Genomic DNA, 19966 nt, shown 5'->3' with positions numbered 1-19966 from the left:
ATGAACCCTCCCTGCCCTTGCCATTTCCAATCTAATGACAAACACAAAGAACTAAAGGGGCAATTAAAATAATTAGTGTAAGTGCTAGAGCAGAGAAAGGGTGAGGCTGGGGAGGCGCAGACACAGGGTGCATAACCACGTGAGTGTCAGTCGGAAAAGCCCTCCTGGGGGAGTTGGCTTCTGAGTTGAGTCCCAAGGACTGAGCAGGACTTAATTAGAGGAATTGGGGAACCCAGGTGAAAGCAACATGCACCAAGGCCCAGAGCGGGGAAGGCCAGGCGTCAGGAAACTGGAGGAAGTTTGCTCTGAGGAGGGTTTATATGAATAGGTCAGGAAAAGAGTTGAGAGACAAGCAGGAGGGGTTGGCTGGGGCCTAACCTAAAATGGTCTCTCAGCTGTGAGAAAAGCTTGGGCTTTATCCTGATGGCAACATCAAGTGTTTTAAGAGGAGGAGTAATGGGGTCAGGTTTTCTTCACAGTAGGAAGCTGCTGATAGACACGGGGGGGATGATCTTGCCTGCAGCTCTGCTCTTAGATCACAGAGGTCCAAGTTCAGCTGGCACGGGGGCTGCAAACCTCCTGCTCAACAGCATATATGACCAGAAAAAGAAAACATCTGAAGAGAATTATGAACATGCTATGTGCGTCTCTAACGCATACATGACGAAAACTGACTTTACAAACGCAGAACTGATTATTATCAATGAAATAAATTGAAAATATTATCAAAATGCCAGGCCTATAAAGTTTAATATAAATACATAATATAAAATACATTCTTTCAAACCTTTTTTTTTTTTTTTTGAGACAGTGTCTCGCTCTGTTGCCCATACTGGAGTGCAGTGGCATGACCTCTGCTCACTGAAACCTCTGCCTCGTGGGCTCAAGCGATTTTCCTGTCTCAGCCTCCTCATAGCTAGGATTACAAGCACTCACCACCACGCCCGGCTAATTTTTGTATTTTTAGTAGAGACAGAGTTTCACCATGTTGGCCAGGCTGGTCTCGATCTCCTGACCTCAGGTGATCCGCCCGCCTCGGCCTCCCAAAGTGCTGGGATTACAGGCATGAGCCTCTGCGCCCGGCCTCTTTCAAACTTTTAAAGGACCGATAATTCTTAGCTAAGTAATTTTTTTCTGGAGCATAGGAATAAAAATGGCCCAACCGACTTTGCACAGTTAGCATATTCTAACTCTGAAGACTAGAAAACATAATATAAAATAATAACAAATGAAGTTCAGTAATGTATCTAAGAAACAGTACCCAAAGGCCAAATCAGCTTTATTTCACAAACACAGACTCTGAAAATATTGTTACTTCAAAGCTGAAAATGGTTTTACTTGAAAAGAGGGAGGGAAAGCAAATTTGGGAAGACTAATCTTTGATCTGGACAACTTCTATGGGCCATTTAGTTGCACAAATGCTAATTGATTATTTCCGTGCCTACTCTATCTTACCTTGAGGAAACACCTTCCTAAATGCAAAGGTTCTAGAAGAGTGAAGGGCTCAGCTTGGCAATATAAAAGCTATTTTATATTGCTAAAAGGAAAAGAATTGGAGCAAGCAATAAGAAAACATTTGGATCCTCATTTAAATAAGATTAAAGCCTGTAATCCCAGCACTTTGGGAGGCCAAGGCAGGCAGATCACCCGAGGTCAGGAGTTCAAGAACAGCCTGGCCAACATGGTGAAACCCCATCTCTACTAAAAGTACAAAAATTAGGCATGGTAGTGGGCACCTGTAATCCCAGCTACTTGGGAAACTGAGGCAGGAGAATCGCTTGAACCTGGGAAGTGAAGGTTGCAGTCAGCTGAGATCATGCCACTGCACTCCACAATGAGCGACAGAGTGAGACTCGGTCTCAAAATAAATGAATGAATGAATAAATAAATAAACAAGATTAAGAAGTGGAAGAAAATCCAATGGCTAAAAAATAATACATACAAAAATACTCAATCTTACCAGTCATTAAAAAGCCACATATTTAAAGAATGATGTACGTTTTCATCTGTCAAATTTAGCAAGATTTAGAAAATAGCTATTCTGACTCCTAGCAAGGATGACAAGTAATGAGAAACGCACACACCTTCTCTGGAAAGCACTTTAGCAGTATGTGCCAGGATGTGGGAAGGAAATAATACATTGAGAGTGACATTTATTTTTTTCCTTTGCAAACATTCTTATCACCCCAAAAGAAACCCTGTTAGTAATGACTACTGTTAGTAGTCATGCCTCATTCCTCCCATCCCCAGCCCACGGCAACCCCTAATCTACTTCCTGTCTCTATGGATTTGCCTGGTTTAGACATTTCATACAAACGCAATCATACACTATGAGGCCTTTTGTATCCGGCTTCTTTCACTTAGCATAACATTTCCAAGGTTCATCCATGTTGTGGCATGCATCAATACTTCCTTTCTTTTTCTTCTTTTTCTTTTTTGAGACAGAGTCTCACTCTGTTGCCCAGGCTGGAGTGCAGTGGGGTGATCTCGGCTCACTGCAACCTCCGCCTCCTGGGTTTAAGCGATTCTCGTGCCTCAGCCTCCTGAGTAGCTGGGATCACAGGCGTGTGCCACTACTCCATCTAATTTTTGTGTTTTTAGTAGAGACAGGGTTTTACCATGTTGGCCAGGTTGGTCTCAAACTCCTGACTTCAAGTGATCTGCTCGCCTCGGCCTCCCAAAATGTTGGGATTACATGCGTGAGCCACTGCGCCCGGCACTTCATTTGTTTTTTAGGGATAAATAATATCCCATTGTCTGTATATGATCAAGTTTTGTTCGTCCATTCATCAGTTGATGGAGATTTGGGCTGTTTCCACCTTTTGGCTATTAGGAATAACACTGCTATGAACATTCAAGTTTTTATGTGGACATGTTTTGTTTCCAGTTCTCTTGAGTAGCTACCTAGAAGTGCTTTTGTTCATTTCTTATGTTTCATGTTTATAGTAAATATGTACTATTTTTATGATCCAAAACCAACATGTGACTTGAAAATAAAGCACAACAAGAATCAGTGGGCTTGTAGGATGTTGATGAGATAGATTTGACAGGGTCACCTCTTGATTCCTTCCCCAAACTGCCAGCTTCTCAAAGTTTAAGGAAAAAAAAAAAAAAAAAAACAAAAAAAAAACTGGCCGGGTGCAGTGGCTCAGGCCTGTAATCCCAGCACTTTGGGAGGTCAAGGCAGGCAGATCACAAGGTCACAAGTTCGAGACCAGCCTGACCAACATGGCGAAACCCCGTCTCTACTAAAAATGCAAAAATTAGGCATGGTGGTGTGTGCCTGTAATCCCAGCTACTCAGGAGGCTGAGGCAGGAGAATCGCTTGAACCCAGTAGGCGGAGGTTGCAGTGAGCTGAGATCACACCACTGCACTCCAGCCTGGGCGACAGAGGCAGACTCTGTCTCAAAAAACAAAAAACAAACAGAAACAACAACAAAAACCCAAAACCAGAACTAGAAGATTCCAGAAGGGGAAAACAAAATTTTAGTATTTTACTCATGTGTAGAGAAATCTTTTAGTCAAGTAGAGTGAGTGTGGGGGGTTGGGAGCATGAAATAGCAAACGCTTTACTAACACAATGAGAAGGTGAAAAGGTATTAAATGACATTTGTGCCAGAATTAATGTTTTGATTCTGGCTTGACTGTCAACAATAGACCTTTCCCGAGTGACTATTACGTGAATGCAGTGGAGGGAAGGGAAGGGTACAAAGAGAAAAAAAGCACAAGAAAGGACTACTAAGATATGCAAAGTCCAGGCCCCTGAAAACTATAAATGACCTGCAGACACCTAAGTGAAATGCCTGACAAAATGAAAGGGACAAAATGTGGGCACACACCACTCTGGAAAGGTCCTGAATTGAATGTGAGTTGACGTTTAAAGGAGGAGAGTATCTTGACCGGGCGTGGTGATGGCTCACGCCTGTAATCCCAGCACTTTGGGAGGCCGAAGCAGGGGAATCACATGAGGACAGGAGTTTGAGACCAACCTGGCCAACATGGTGTGAAACCCCTTAAAAATACAAAAATTAGCTGGGTGTAGTGGTGCACACCTGTAATCCCGGCTACTCAGGAGGCTGAGGCACGCTTGAACACAGGAAGTGGAAGTTGCAGTGAGCCCAGATTGCACCACTGTACTCAAGCCTGGGTGACAGAGTGACACTCTGTCTCAAAAAACCAAAAAACCAAAAAACCAAAAAAAAAAAAAAACTCAAAAAACAACAAAAAACCAACAATAAAGAAAGAGAGCATTCCCATAGGCAGGGAAAGTGAGGATGAAGTGAGAGAAACTTTCAGGGCAAGGAAACAGCATGGAAGCAAGGAAGCTCTGGTTCCACATGGAAAAGAGTCAGCTGTTGGGAGTGAGCCACTGGGTTGGGGATGGAGAGCTCAGGCTGGAGATGGTGATGTGAAATGAGAATAGAAAATTAAGGACCACCTATTCCTGGGCTTTGAGTAAGGCTGAGGAACATGGGGTCAGAGAAAGAAGCTGAAGTCAGAAGTCAAGCTCCAAGTCAATGTAGAGACAAAGCAGGAAGTAAAACAAGCAATATAACCAAAAACAAGTGAATCAGAACAAAATGAAAAAGGACAGACTGGGCAGGGCTAGGGTGCCCACAGCTGCTTCCGGAATGCTGATTAGGCTATTGGGAGACGGTCTAGGATAAAGTCAGGAGACTGGAAGATGGGGATGGGCAATTCCCCTTCATCATCTCTTACTGACCCAACTTCTTAGGACATTTCTCGCAAATTCGAGTCAGGTTGTTTTTTGTCTTAGTATTACTGGGACCTTGGGTGGAAATGCATCGTTGTTGCAGTTTCCAAATATCTGCGCCCATAGCTTTCATGTCTTTCTTACATGCAGCCAAACCTAAAGCCTCTGACTTCTGCTTCTTCCACTCTGATGAACTGGCCTCCTGGGAGCTGCCTTTCTTAAAACGTTTCCTTGGCATCAGAGTCATATGGGTGCTCTCAGGGTCAGGAGCAATTTCTGGCTTTGAAAGTCCCACCCCTTTGTCTCTCACTGTAGAAAATGTATCATTGTATAAAACAAGAAAAATCATTCATAAAGAAGCTGTATTACTCCCACGCAGATACTTCATCTATCAACATCTGAGACAATTCACTACGGCGGAGACCTACGTTGGTAACTCTACAGGGAGTTTCCTGCCCCAGAGTTTACTAGCCTCTTCCCATCCTTTATAGTCAATGGCTCCTCCCGTGACCACTTCCTTCTTGAAATCTCTCTTTCCAAGGTTACTGTGGCACTCCTTTTACTATTTCTTTCTTCTTTTGGAGGAAAAAGGCACTAACTGTCCCTATGCTTATGTACATGACCTGGTCGAATCATCTCTACCACCTCAGAAAGTGCTTTAACATCTCCATTCTACGTGGTAAGAAAGCTTGGCTCAGAAAGATGAAGGAAGCTTCCCAAAGTCCCATAGCTACCAAAAAGCTCATTTGAACGCCAGGTTTGGCAGCCTCTTTTCCTAGATGTTTTTATTCCATTGTCTCTCTAAATAGGTTCCCAAGATTCTGTCCTTAGTTGTCACCTACTGACACTTTGACTTAGGTTATAGTCACCGTCTCAGCCATCACCTATAGGGAAATTACTCCCAAGTCACCACTTCTAACCCACTCCTTTCCCCTGCTCCAGAGCTGCACAATAAATAGTCGGCTGGATTTCTCCAGTATGTTCCTTAGGCTGGCCTGGTGTTGGCCAGTCATGAGGGGAAATGATAGAGGTTTCATGGCTGGTGACAAAGGTTGGGAAACAAAGGTGGCATGACCGCAATGGGAGGTGTGCAGGCAGCAGGGGAGGGGTGCAGACACTCTCAGTCCTGTAGAGAAATAAATGATATCCCTAAATTGTTTAAATTAGATAATTACAAGTCCATGCTATTAGCATGGATGTCTAAATGATGATTAGTCTAAACAGCACAACCACATGAAACCATTCCAGACACCCACAGTCTCTGCCAATTTCTCCCAGAACTGAGGAGGGGCCATATGAAAGGCTTAGCACATTTTGGTTCTTAGGCAACTAGCTGCTCAGGGATCCCTTAAAGATATGCATTTCTGTTTTTAGAAAATACTGAGATAGTGATTTTAAACTTTCTTCTAGGTATCAATATTTTTAAAGCAAATTATCCAACTAAACACATATCCTTGCAGCTTTGCAGAGATAGGTGCTCACCATTTTTGCGATGTTTCTTTTCACCAAAATGAAGTTGATGTGGTCATAAACTATAACTTGAAATGAGTAAGTGAATAATTCAAGTACTAGATCCTGATAAACTTCAGAAGGTCTGAACTATTTTCATTCTCATGAACACAGTCTTGTGGTATGTATTAATCTCTATCAATCATGTACGTAAAGCATTTCACTTTAAATGAGCTTTATAGTAATTTACATTCTTGTTCTACAGGTTTGAATCTGGTTCTCTAGAACAATTTTTGAGAGTTAGGATACAGATGGTTATTAAAACTGTGCTATTCTTTCCCCCTTAAGGTCTAGGTAAATTTTAAAGCTAGTGTAGGCATAAATTTAAACAATGTGATCCAGTGGAGAAATATACCACACTGGGACCAGATAGAGGGGCTACTCCCAGCTCTGCCACCAGCGCCGTGTCTACCTAACCCTATGATCACAGCTCTCACCGTGGGTGTCTCAGCTTCATTCTAAAATAAGGGTGAGGGATCTTCAAGATCTACCTAGCTATGAAATTCTAATACTGATCAACTTTGTGTTGATCATTTCTTAAACTGTAGGGTTAGAAGTACACAAATGAGAAGGAATCAGTTTGTTTACTGGGCCAGATCCCTTTTAGTTGTGTCTTAAGTTTCTTATGGCTCCTGTAACAGAATACCACAGACTGGGGGGGTTATAAACAAAACTTTCTCAGTTTTGGAGACTGGAAAGTTTAAGATCAAGGCCCTGGCAGATTCAGTGGCTAGTAAAAGTGGACTTCCTGGTTCATAGCTGGTCACCTTTTTGCTGTATCCTCATGTGGTGGAAGAGGCAAGAAAGCTCTCTGGGGTTTCCTTTATAAGCATCAATCCTGAGGGTTCTGATCACCTACCAAAGGCCTCACCTTGAAAGACCCTTCTCACATTTGGGATTAGGTTTCAACATATGAGCTATGGAGAGACAAAGATACTCAGCTGATAGTAGATTCTTTCTACCCCAGATCTGTTCTCCAGTTAAGAACATTCTTTTCTCATGGGATGGTGGTAAAACAGGCCTGTGAAGGCCTCCAGCTTGGGAGGGACCCGGCCTTGGAAAGTACGTAAGGTTCATCTCCCATCTGGGTCTCAAGTAATAATGCCATTCCATTCCTTCCTTTGGATTTACCTTTCCTAGCCATTAGAGTGGTAAGATCTAAAAGGCTGAGTTCAAGTTGTGAGCCTGGGGAAGAGGGGCCCAAAGGACCACTGGCTCTTTTCTGAAGGTCGTTACGAGCCAGCCATTCTCACAGTAGAATCACAGGTAGAAGAGCTCAGGCCTCACCCAGAATGATTACACCAAAATCTATGTGGGCAGGGCCTAGGGTGTGTGTGTTCCATGTGTCTGTGGTGTACAGGGTCCAGGGTGTGTGTGTGTATACATATATATATTTTTTTACAAGTTCTCCAGGTGATTTTAACAGGCAACCAATGTAGAAAAGACATACCTAAGTCACAGGACTGCCTATGTCCTTATTTATTTTACCAATGGCTCAGGTGAAAGGAAGATTTCAAAAGGAATACTTGGGCCGGGCGCGGTGGCTCAAGCCTGTAATCCCAGCACTTTGGGAGGCCGAGACGGGCGGATCACAAGGTCAGGAGATCGAGACCATCCTGGCTAACACAGTGAAACCCCGTCTCTACTAAAAAATACAAAAAACTAGCCGGGCGAGGTGGCAGGCGCCTGTCGTCCCAGCTACTCGGGAGGCTGAGGCGGGAGAATGGCGTGAACCCGGGAGGCGGAGCTTGCAGTGAGCTGAGATCCGGCCACTGCACTCCAGCCTGGGCGACAGAGCGAGACTCCATCTCAAAAAAAAAAAAAAAAAGGAATATTTGACAGAACTCTTCTAATACTTCTGATGTGAATGCTGGAACATGCTATTTATAAAAATATAGAAGAAAAGAACAAAAAATACTACTGCTAATGTTTTGATTGTATTCAAATTTTTATTTTTTGAACAAACATTTAAGACAATGATTTTAAATAATAAAACATGGTATATATTCTAGACAATGTTTTTTTTTAAAGATTATTTATTAAATTTAGACTCCTATAGTTCTGTTGTGATGCTTTCTTCAACATTTATATTATTTCTTACCATTTTATCATCACTCCAAGCTTGCTAAACAAAGAACCACTCTGTTTAAGTGAAGCTTTACATTAAGGAAATACTCCACTAGCACACTGAACAAACCTACAGAACTGTCCTATTTTATATTTACAAAACACAAGAAGTCTGTCCAGCCATTTTGGTTTTGTTGTTACACTGTCCATAATGAGATCAGCAGAAAGCTAAGTAATACACAAGTTTACACTTCGGCAGTGCAAAGGATGGCATCAACCAAACTTCATTAAACAGACCAACAAGTACAAACATGGTGAGCAAAGTTCAACTCAGGTCATAGTGATTAAAAACAAAACATGTAGTGGGTCACAACCAGACTGGTTTTAACTGTGCAACTTTCCTCAGGGAACAATTCCCATTCACAGAAAGAAAGGAATATGCATCCAAGCCTTTGTTCATAAAGAAAATGCCCTTCAAACAAATTCATCATAAGGCTTTAAAAAAAAAAAAAAAAAAGGAAGAAAAAAGGATGAAGCAGTTTGGCCCAGAGAAAAGCTTAAATATAATGTGTACACATACTTATAGATATGTTGCCATTTAAACCATGGATATAGACATTTGACAATTAAATGAATTGGCTCAGTAGAGTGAAAAGTGTTTTCTATAAATATGTAGTTATTGCTAATATGCTACACATTATGCTTTGACATGGAGACTGTAGTAACTCAGAATTTACAGCTGCCATATTGCCAGTATTAGCCCTGCAGTAGGCATTCCTGTGGACAACATGCCATCCAATCCTGAAGAAAAAGCAAAACACCACCACTAAACAAAGAAAAGGCTTCTGCACTGTCCCTTACATTTTTGTTTTTTTTGTTTTTTTAAAAAAAAAACAAAAACAAGAAAAACCAAAAACAAGTCCAGTTCACCACAAGTTAAGCACAACCTGGTGAGCAAGTTTAGCGGCATGATGGGGAGAAAACAGTGGGGTACAGCATGCATTTACAACCAGCACTGATCTAGTCTATTTTGTCATATAAACTGGAATACAAAAATCCAATTTAAATAAGACTAGACTAACTATAATAGTGTAAAAAAAAAAAAAAAACACACACAGTAGACTTAGTTTGATACTGATTAAGAGTAAACTCATCTTATCCCCTCTTAATACTCTACTGCAATTTATTTATTGATGGCTAGAATATTTACTGACTTAAAAAAGATATTAAATACTTGTATCATGAAATTACATTCTTATTAACAATAAGACATACTGTGTAAGAAAATAGCTCATGTGTGAAATGTGTCTGAAATGCATTTTTTCCTTACAACTATCAAAACATCCACTCATACTAAAACAAAACCACTCCCAACACCCCCCTGAAAAAATGTTAAGGGAAGATGGAGTGGGCTGGGGCAGGAGCAAGGAAGGAAAAGATTTAGCTATACTAATTACAGCACAGTGATTAACAATGGTTCAAGACAGAACCAACAAGAGTTGGTCAAAAAGATGCCTTCAATACATGGCTACAATTAAAAACCAAACTCAGCCACTTTTGGTTCATTGCAGTGAGACCAAAAAAAAGTATCTCTCACAGATTCATATAAATACTAGACTCCAGCTCTTTTATTTTTTTTTTTTAAGTTTTTCTGTTTGTTTCTGCAAGGCCTAGCTACCTTATTACAATTTATATTTGCTCTGCAACAGCTACAAGAGGTAGGCATAAAGCATGAAAAAGTTTCTCAGTTAGTACCTCGCCGTGTGTTGTTCACTGCACAAAACCATTCACTTTGGACATGAATAGTCATTCCTTCTAATCTCTTCTAAACCCTAAAGCAAAGCTGCTGCCATCCCACCCGTAAATGTTCTAAAAGAGTGTACTCACAAATAAGAAACTTTCTCTACTGAAGGATACTGTCATAGTGTTTGTTGCAGAGCATCTATATATATATTTATTTATTTTAAAAAAATAAACAACAATGAAGAACAAACCCAGGTTCCTAGAACCAATTCTCTTGATTCTCTATTCCACAAAATAAAGTGTATCATTTGGCCAAGACTACAGATGTGTTTTTTTTTTTCTTTTCACAGATGCAAGTGCCATGCAAAATAAATTAAAGAACAGATACCAAAACATACATGTGATAAAACTACAGAAGGTAGACCTTTAAAAGCATTTATATAAACATAATTTATAATACTTCTCTTTTTTCCTTTATATACAGTCACAAAGCTGTAGTTATACATCTAGGATTTCCTCTGCTGTACCCCCACAGCGTAATCTGTAGCGACCAGTTCTCCAGCTTATAGTTGGGTCCCATAATGCAGACAAAAAAATGTATATTGTCATGGATTCGCGGATGAACCAGGCGACTGCATAATCAAGTTTTGAAAAACACAGTGTGCCACCCTACGAATGGAAAAAATTTTTTTTTAATTTCACTCACTGTCAAAGACACGGTTAAAAAAATTAAATTCTTGGATTTCACTCTTCTAACTAAGTGTACCATGTAAAATCCAGTCTGCTTCCTTATGTAATTTAACTGCCATGTTATACCATTCAAGAAAATGCCAACTGCTACTAGAAGATGCATTAAAATAACTGCTATCTTAATGTATGATTAGTTTGAATACTCACTGATTTAATTAACTTCATGTTTTTGGAACCTTAATAAAAGTGATTGTATAACCAATAGAAAGCTGCAAATCAACTTAAGTTTTGTGTCAACATCCCACTAGAGAAACTGATGTTCAAACCTGAGACTAACCTACAATGGGAAGCTGAAGAATGGCTCAGATAGATTTTCTTCAACTTTTTCTAAATTAAAATAGTTCTAGTTCCACCAAGTGACTGCCAACCTTTTCATGCCTATCCACATACCTGGACACCCCTGAGTTGAATGTAGTCAAATATAAACCATGCCAGGCAATGACACATGAAAAATACCATAATATCCCATCTGAATACATGGTGGGCTGCCCAGCCAATAATTAAACTGGCAACAAAGCATTCTGAAATTGGCTCACAAATTATCGTAGCAGGAAGCATGTTAATTCGTAGTTTGGTCCACCTAGAAAAACAAAAAGGATTTTCTTTAAAACAACATCCTGGTTACAAGACAAATCCATTTTTTTCTCCCCCAAATAATCAGTTTTTTACCTTGTGATAGAAAGGCCATTCTTTTTAAACTTTTCTTTTTTTACTTGAGATGGGGTTCTGCTCTGTCACCCAGGCCGGATTGCAGTGGCACACACTGTAGCTTCAATCTCCCAGGCTCAAGTGATCCTCCCACCTTATCCCCACCAAGTAGCTGGGACCACAGGTGCACATGAAAACCACACCTGGCTAATTTTTGCATTTTTTGTAGAGACAGGGTTTCATCCATTTTGCCCAGGCTGGTCTCAAACTCCTGGGCTCAAGCGATCCTCTCGCCTTGGCCTTCCAAAGCGCTGGGATTACAGGTGTGAAGCACCACACACAACCTAAATTTTTTTTTTAATGACTCTCTTTTCTATTTTTGTCTAGGATGTCAAAGAAAAATGTCGATAAATTCATTTGTATGGCCTACGCGCTGATGAATACAGATTATAAAATTTAATCAGTATAGAAAGTTAGAAAATAGAGATCGGCATATTAAAAAATTCAGTCTCGACATCTCTCTATTGAGTGCTTTCAGTGTTATACAGCAAATAAAATATATTTAGACATTAAATTTATCTTAAACACAGAAGTTAAACTCTATTTTCGGGAACTAAACAAAAATCTAACCTTTAGGTATACTTATTTAACTACATTAAACCTGTAAAAATTACTAACTCCCCCACCCACCCCACCTTTCCTTTTAACGAAATATAAAAAGAAAATAGTTGATTTACCTGATCATTCTGGATTGAAACTGAGAAATTGAATATGAACCAGAGTTTTGCATTGCAACTTGAGTGGACATTGCAAACCTCCAACCTCTGAAAATTAAGACAATTAGAAAGTAAGTTATGATGAACACATGCAAGCGTAACTGGTTATGCATTCAGTAATCATTATAAAGACCAGGCAATTGCCGGGATGGAGGGTGAGCCCAGCTTTCAGGATTAGCACACTATTTAAGGTCTACCATACGTATGGATGTTTCAGCAATTACGCTAGACCATGACAGCACCATCTAAGAACTAGAAGAAACTGTACCCTCCTTACTTTACAGTTTAAGAAACTTAAAATGTAGTCATTTGGAAAAACAATGGAGAGGTTCCATATTTAATAGATGAGTCTCTGATGACTACTAACCAAACAACAAACAAAGTTGTGTGAATATTCAACAAGACATGTAAACAGAAAGTAGCATTATGGGTCTCATGGGAGACACCAGGAAACCACGAACCACATTAACACAATCACGACAGAATTTTTATTTAAAACACACTTTAGTTTTTTAAAAATTAAAAAAAAATTCTCACACAAGGCAGTGATCCCCTTTAAAAACAAGTATTTTAGGTTGGGTGCCGTGGCTCACGCCTGTAATCCCAGCACTCTGCGAGGCCGAGGCGGGCGGATCGTGAGGTCAGGAGTTCAAGACTAGCCTGGCCAAAACGGTGAAACCCCGCCTCTACTAACACACACAAAAAAGTAGCTGAGCGTGGTGGCAGGCGCCTATAATCCCAGCTACTTGGGAGGCTGAGGCAGGAGACTTGTTTGAACCCAGGAGGTGGAGGTTGCAATGAGCGGAGATTGTGCCACTGCACTCCAGCTTGGGCATCAGGGAGAGACTTGTTTCAAAAAAAACAAAACAAGTATCTTGTGATAGAGAAACGCTAAGTCAGTCATATGAATTTTTCAGTGGCTTCTTAGCAAAGTATCGTATAATGCACTGACAAATTTCAAATGTTGAAATGATAGTCTTTAAATTTTCACCTACTGGTTTATTTTTAATAAATAAAAATAACTGACAGTTTTAACTCTTCTAAAACACAGAAATTTATATCTATATAGTAAAAATTCTAATCACAAAGAAACTTCCTTTTAATCACTTTAAAACACATTAATTTGAAAAATGCAGAGGAATCAGAACATTTACTTTCTTCATTAGTACATACCTACAATTCTATAATTAGAATATGAATTACTCTCTAAAATTATTGATCTGCTGGATGTGGTGGCTCATACCTGTAATCCCAGCACTTTGGGAGGTCAAAGTGGGCAGATCACTTGAGGTTAGAAGTTCAAGACCAGCCTGGCCAACATAAAGAAACCCCATCTCTACTAAAAATAAAAAAATTAGCTGTGCGTGCTGGTACATGCCTGTAGTCCCAGCTACTCTGGTGGCTGAGGCACGAGAATCACTTGAATCCAGGAGGCAGAGGCTACAGTGAGCCAAGATTGCGCCACTGCACTCCAGCCTGGGTGACAGAGCAAGACTCTGCCTCAAAAACAAAAATAAAAAAATTCAAACTGATCTATTCTGTACTTACTAGCAAAAAAATAAAATTAAATTAAAAAGCCCTAATCTACAGGTTGAACAAAAAGAATAAACCAACAGAGGTTACGTAATAAAAATACTATGGCTTCATTTAGTTCTTACCGGTCAGCTATCGCTTTGGCCATAAAGTAATCTTCGGCAATGTACTGAGCAAAAGCTATAAGTCCTCCTGCTTGATCTAACACGTCTTTTCTCATTAAACAAGACATTCCTGTCACACATTTGAAACCAGTTACATTGGCAGAGATATAGTATCTTGGATGTGAAGTTCCAAAATATACCTGCCCAAAAAATCACAAATGTGTACGATTAGAATTTCATGTTAAAAGTATGGTGTTTACGAATTGTTTTTCCCAACGTTTTTTAAAAGTATGATTGAATGAATATCCTATTATTCTTACGTAAACTACCTGAATACAAAGTGGTATATAATATTGCTTTCATAGTGCAAGCACACTTAGTAATCTAAAAATGCATCCAAATGAAACTTAATTTAGATACAAAATAAGGTAAAAATATCACTCATTGACATACAAAAGATGAACAAATATTTAATGTATCTTATTTTTAGGGTGTTCATGTAAATATACACACACACATCTACTTTGTTTACTTGGATCAATATACATATTCGTATGTTACATATATGTGTATATATACATACATGCATACACATACCACCCATAGGTCTATCAACCTTCAGGACAATCCTATTTCTTTTTTTGGGGGGGGGAGGGGACACAATCCTATTTCTTAATTCCTTTTCTTGCATCCTTTTGTAGCTAGCTGCTCCCTCTCCCTTAGTCACTCTTCCCAATTTCCCCATTTTTTCCAATGTATTTTTCATAAGGGGGATACTAAAATTCTCTCGTCCCCTACTGCCATTTCTCTACATATACTCTGAAGTCATAAGATACATAAGCTGGGCCGGGCGCGGTGGCTCAAGCCTGTAATCCCAGCACTTTGGGAGGCCGAGACGGGCGGATCACGAGGTCAGGAGTTCGAGACCATCCTGGCCAACAAGGTGAAACCCCGTCTCTACTAAAAAATATAGAAAAAGCTAGCCGGGCGAGGTGGCTGGCGCCTGTAGTCCCAGCTACTCGGGAGGCTGAGGCAGGAGAATGGCGTAAACCCGGGAGGCGGAGCTTGCTGTGAGCTGAGATCCGGCCACTACACTCCAGCCTGGGCGACAGAGTGAGACTCCGTCTCAAAAAAAAAAAAAAAGATACATAAGCTGATAAATCGATGGTAGAAAAGGACTGTTATTACCCTACTTAGCAGACATAAAATCCTATTTATTATTTACACCTCAGATATGTTGCCTTTTCTAATTAGCCTGAAATAAAGAGTAGTGATCTTTCTCAATGTCTGGAGTTACACACACAGTGCAGAGCAAGAAACTCTAAGGGGCAATTAAGATTATGATTCTTGCTACCTACCCTGAACCCAGACTCCAGTGAAGTCCTAGTGTTTGTAGGACTGAATCGAACCTGACTTCTAAGAATAGAGGCACACATCTTAATTCCTTAGCAGTTACTGAGGTCTTAGGAATGAGCTGTTAAGTCACGGAGCTGAATGTACCCAGGATTTCTTTACAGCTGAGAATGATTCATTCTAAGTATGGCAAAGTGACTTCCAGAGATTAAACCTACACTAAGGGAATGGGTGTATTCTGGGAGATGTTTATTGACATATACATAATGGAGATGTTATTGACATCTATATCAATTTGGATATTTCTAAGACAAAAATACAATTTGGTATATTAGAATAGATTGTATTTTATTTTAAAGTGGCTACTCAGTTTCTTTTTCTAAACAAAGATTCTGGCATTTAGGACTAACAATTTCTTGCAGTAGAACAAATACATTTACAGGCAATATTAAGAAAGAGTTCACAGTTCAAATTGCCAAAGGTCACACGCAAGTTCCCACAATGTACCTTTACCCCCTCAGATATGTGGCAATCATAAGACTGCAATTCAAAAGAATATACATGCAGATATGTTTAAGAGCAAGTTGACATATTTAAAGACTGAAATCATCTATCTGTCCTTATAACATTACAACAAATTTTTCCTCCCAAATGTTTAACAGTACAGGAATGATTAACTCAAGCATAGGACACACACAGGATAGCCTACAATACAGCCAGTAAAAAAGCTATTAATGATATGGGAAAAGCTTACAAAGTCACAAAAATAAGATACAGATTACTTTTAGAATACTATCTCAACAATGTTTTCTAAAGAGCCCAGAAAGGGGGGGAAAAAATAAAGACTCCAAAGTGCCCAAATGAGATAACAAACCTTTATTTTTAAAAACAGAAACTTCTGGCTGGGCACTTTGGGAGGCCTAGGAGGGCAGATCATGAGGTCAGGAAATTGAGACCATCCTGGCTAACACAGTGAAACCTTGTCTCTATCAAAAATACAAAAAATTAGCCGGGCATGGTGGCAGGCATATGTAGTCCCAGCTACTCAGGAGGCTGAGGCAGGAGAATGGTGTAAACCCGGGAGGCAGAGCTTGCAGTGAGCCGAGATAGTGCCACTACACTCCAGCCTGGGTGACAGAGCGAGACTCTGTCTCAAAAAAAAAACAAAAAAAACCCAAAAAACAAAAAAACCCAAAAAAACCCAGAAACTTCCTGTAATTGTTAGGGTTCTAGGTTGTTGGTTTTTGTTTTTTTGCATCTTATACTTTTCCATTATTTATAGTTTCCTATGCATGTTACTATTTCTAAAGTGGAGAAAAAATAAAATGAAAACATAAGTTTCTCAGATAATTATTAGAAATATGTTTTAAAAGGACATCCAATGGGTTTTATAAGGACTTGTATGAATAAATTTTCTTTTCTGTATATTTGAAATACTTTGTGATATTTTAAAAAGGTTCTTTTCAGGGCTGGGAGCAGTGGCTCATGCCTTTAATCCCAGCACTTTGGGAGGGCTGAGGCAGGTGGATCACTTGAGGTCAGGAGTTTGAGACCAGCCTGGCCAACATGGTGAAACCCCATTTCTACTAAAAATACAAAAGTTAGCCAGGCGTGGTAGCACACCTGAAATCCCAGCTACTTGGGAGGCTGAGGCAGAATAATTGTTTGAACCTGGGAAGTGGAGGTTTCAGTAAGCCGAGATCATGCCACTGCACTCCAGCCTGGGCAACAGAGCAAGGCTCCGTCAAAAAAAAAAAAAGAAAAAAAAAGTCGGGGGCAGCGATTCTTTTCAGATTGAATGTTTGAAAGAACAATATGAAGAACTGAACTCTAGAACTGGAAGTGAATACTACAAGGCAGGAGGTTAGACTGTTCAGCTGGCAATAAGACCACAGGCATTTCCTGAGCACAGCTGTTTACTGCCAGGGTACAGTCAGGGGCCCAAGAATTTCCTCACTAATGAAAACAGCTGCTCTCAACTCAGGGCTTCTAGAACACAGCAGGTTCCAAAATGGACTTAATACAGTTAACTTGAGATACCTAATTCCTGCTCCCATAGTTTCAAGCTTCTGGGAGATGAGGGGTCTGATACCATTAACATGATTTATAACCACCATACTCACCTGCTCTAACGTGGCAGCAAAGCCCTGTCTGTCTGCCACGTAAGGCAGCCCGTGAACCAAGCCTACTTTTTCTGTCATTTGATTCACCATGTCAGTCAGTGTATCTGGAATTACTACAATTTAAAAAAAAAAGGCAGAGAGGGGGAGAAAAGAAAATTTCTTTTTAGTAGAATGCCCACTAATATAAAATATATTTGGTGAATTGTTATTAAATTCTTAATAAAAACATTATTTTAAACATATGGATCTAATAAAATGAATCTCCACCACCTTTCTGAGGAGAATACAAAATTTCAAAAGGGTCTGATTCTTGAAAGCTAATTTATACATTTTTTAGCCCAGTATATACCTACTATGTACCAGAGGCAGAATATACTTAGTAAAAGATTACCCCCTGTCGGAACTTCTAAATTGGAGTAAGGACAATGTGTCATCGTGGAAAAGGTTCAGGAGCAGAGGTTAAAGGACCTCAGTTCTCGTGCTGGCTTCTCTACTCTCCAACCATAGGAAATGAGACTACTTTCTCTGTGAGTATCAAATTTGCACACCGGAATGGAATGTGATTATATTGAACAGAGATCTGTACACTGAAAAACATATGATAGTGAATAATTGAAGACAGCAAATATGAAGAAGGAACATCATCTCTGACCGGGAGTTGACAGATTTGTAATAGTCCTGATTAACTCATAGGAGTGCGACATTTATGTTCATTTTCTAATTTGCATTTTAAGCTGATAAAAAATTTAAATTATTGCCCAATCTTTAAATAGCAAACATCTCATATCATTTTTACATGACCTTATTTTTCATTTCCTCCAAGTCTGTAAGAACTAAATCTACTGTATTAAGAGAAGTTGTATTTGGACTTTAAATACTCATTCTAGGTCAGTGCTTCTCAACTGGGGGCAATTCTGCCCCACAGGGGACCTCTGGCAACATCTGAAGATATTTTTGCTTTTACTACTGGCATCGCATGGGTAGATACCAGAGATGCTGCTAAACATCCTAGAAGACAGCTCCCACAACAAAGCCCAAGATGTGAATAGTATTGGGGTTGAGAAACTTAAGGCAATTAGAATATAACAAAATATTATAGAACACTGAAACTATTATAACAATTAAATAGTATTGGGGTTGAGAAACTGAAGGCAATTAGAATATAACAAAATATTATAGAACACTGAAACTATTATAAGTGTTCACAAAGGCAAGTTATAATTTCAGTATATGAAAGGCTTCTTGCTAAAATCATTTAAGTAAAAAGTCATGCGTATAGTCCGATAAGCGTATGTGTTCTAATAAAATATGCACCTATTAATTTCTGTCCCTTTGTGAGACGGTGTATTACGCAAGCCGAAACACATTAAAGATAAGTGTCAGGCAAACAAGGGAAAAGTTACACCCATGGGAAAGCTTGCAGATTATATAATGAATGACCATTTTTAATTTAATGGTTGAAATTTTCTCTTCAAAATGAAAACATTTTAATACATGTAACATGCTAGTTTAGGATGAAAAAAATAAAAATCTTAGCATTAACTGGACGTATCACCATGAAATAATGATGAAATAAATTACTCTTTCAGGCAAATAAAAAGAACTCATGAATGTATCTGCAGATTGCTTTTAGCATTTTATCTTCAAATTAATAGTTCCATAAAATAAATAAGAAAAAAACCTCACCTCTTATTCCACTATCACAAATCCATATAAGATCATACTTTGCAACTTCATATCCTGGCATTAAATTATTAATTTTAGGATTAATGCCAACCTTTTTACCACCTAAAAATGTAAAGATAGAGTAGTAAAAGACTTATGCAACATTAAAAATATAGTATAAAGATACATGATAGAAATGAAAAGTACTTGCATATTTAACAATTCAAATAAACATACTTTCATATTATGTAACATTCTCTATTATTCATAATAATATATTTAGGAAAAAACTCTCCATTCTCAAAAGGAAAACTGTATCATTTACCTTTGAAAATTCACTGTTTCACTTTTTCTAATTCTTAAGTCCCCGCCTTAGTAGTTAAGTATGAGTCAATATTTAACGGCAATTGTACAACATGGCAACTATAGCTAACAACAATGTATGGTATACTTGAAAATGATTGAGAGTAGATCTCTCACCACAAATAAAGTACAAGTACATGAGAAAGTACACAACAACGTGTTGTTTATTTGAAAACTGCTAAGAGAGATTTCCCACCATGAATATGTGCAGAAATGCATATGTTAATCAACTTAATTTAGCTATTCCACAATGTATATATATATTTCAAAACATCAAGCCGTACACCAAAAATATATACAAATTTTGTCAATTTAAAAAATAATCCTAAGGAAAGAAGCTATAGGTGTCATTTTGAAGCTACAATTAAAACAGTATAAATTCATAAATACAGTGAGATTATATTTAATAAAGACTTATTAAATATAAATACACATGGCCGGGCACCATGGGCTCACGCCTGTAACCCCAGCACTTTGGGAGGTCGACGGGGGGGTGGATCACCTGAGGTCAGGAATTTCAGATCAGTCTGACATGGCGAAACCCCATCTCTACTAAAAGTACAAAAAAATTAGCTTAGCGTGGTGGCACATGAGTGTAATCCCAGTTACTGGGGAGG

General features: G+C 39.1%; 1 protein-coding gene across 1 annotated transcript in view; it reads right to left on the bottom strand.

The window, feature by feature from the left end:
• Positions 1-8159: 8159 nt before the first annotated feature.
• UGCG (UDP-glucose ceramide glucosyltransferase) overlaps positions 8160-19966 on the bottom strand; it is a 38863-nt gene continuing 27056 nt past the window's right edge. The window contains exons 4-9 of the mRNA XM_010361339.2: positions 19008-19109; positions 17322-17434; positions 13867-14045; positions 12170-12256; positions 11175-11364; positions 8160-10703 (exon numbers count right to left, since the gene is read on the bottom strand). Coding sequence (XP_010359641.1) covers positions 10533-10703; positions 11175-11364; positions 12170-12256; positions 13867-14045; positions 17322-17434; positions 19008-19109 — 842 coding nt within the window. The 3' untranslated portion in view covers positions 8160-10532. The remainder of the gene's footprint in view (positions 10704-11174; positions 11365-12169; positions 12257-13866; positions 14046-17321; positions 17435-19007; positions 19110-19966) is intronic.

The sequence above is a fragment of the Rhinopithecus roxellana genome, chromosome 16 (genome assembly GCF_007565055.1).
Source record: "Rhinopithecus roxellana isolate Shanxi Qingling chromosome 16, ASM756505v1, whole genome shotgun sequence".
Lineage (NCBI taxonomy): Eukaryota > Metazoa > Chordata > Mammalia > Primates > Cercopithecidae > Rhinopithecus > Rhinopithecus roxellana.
This window is presented reverse-complemented; position numbering and strand designations above follow the sequence as displayed.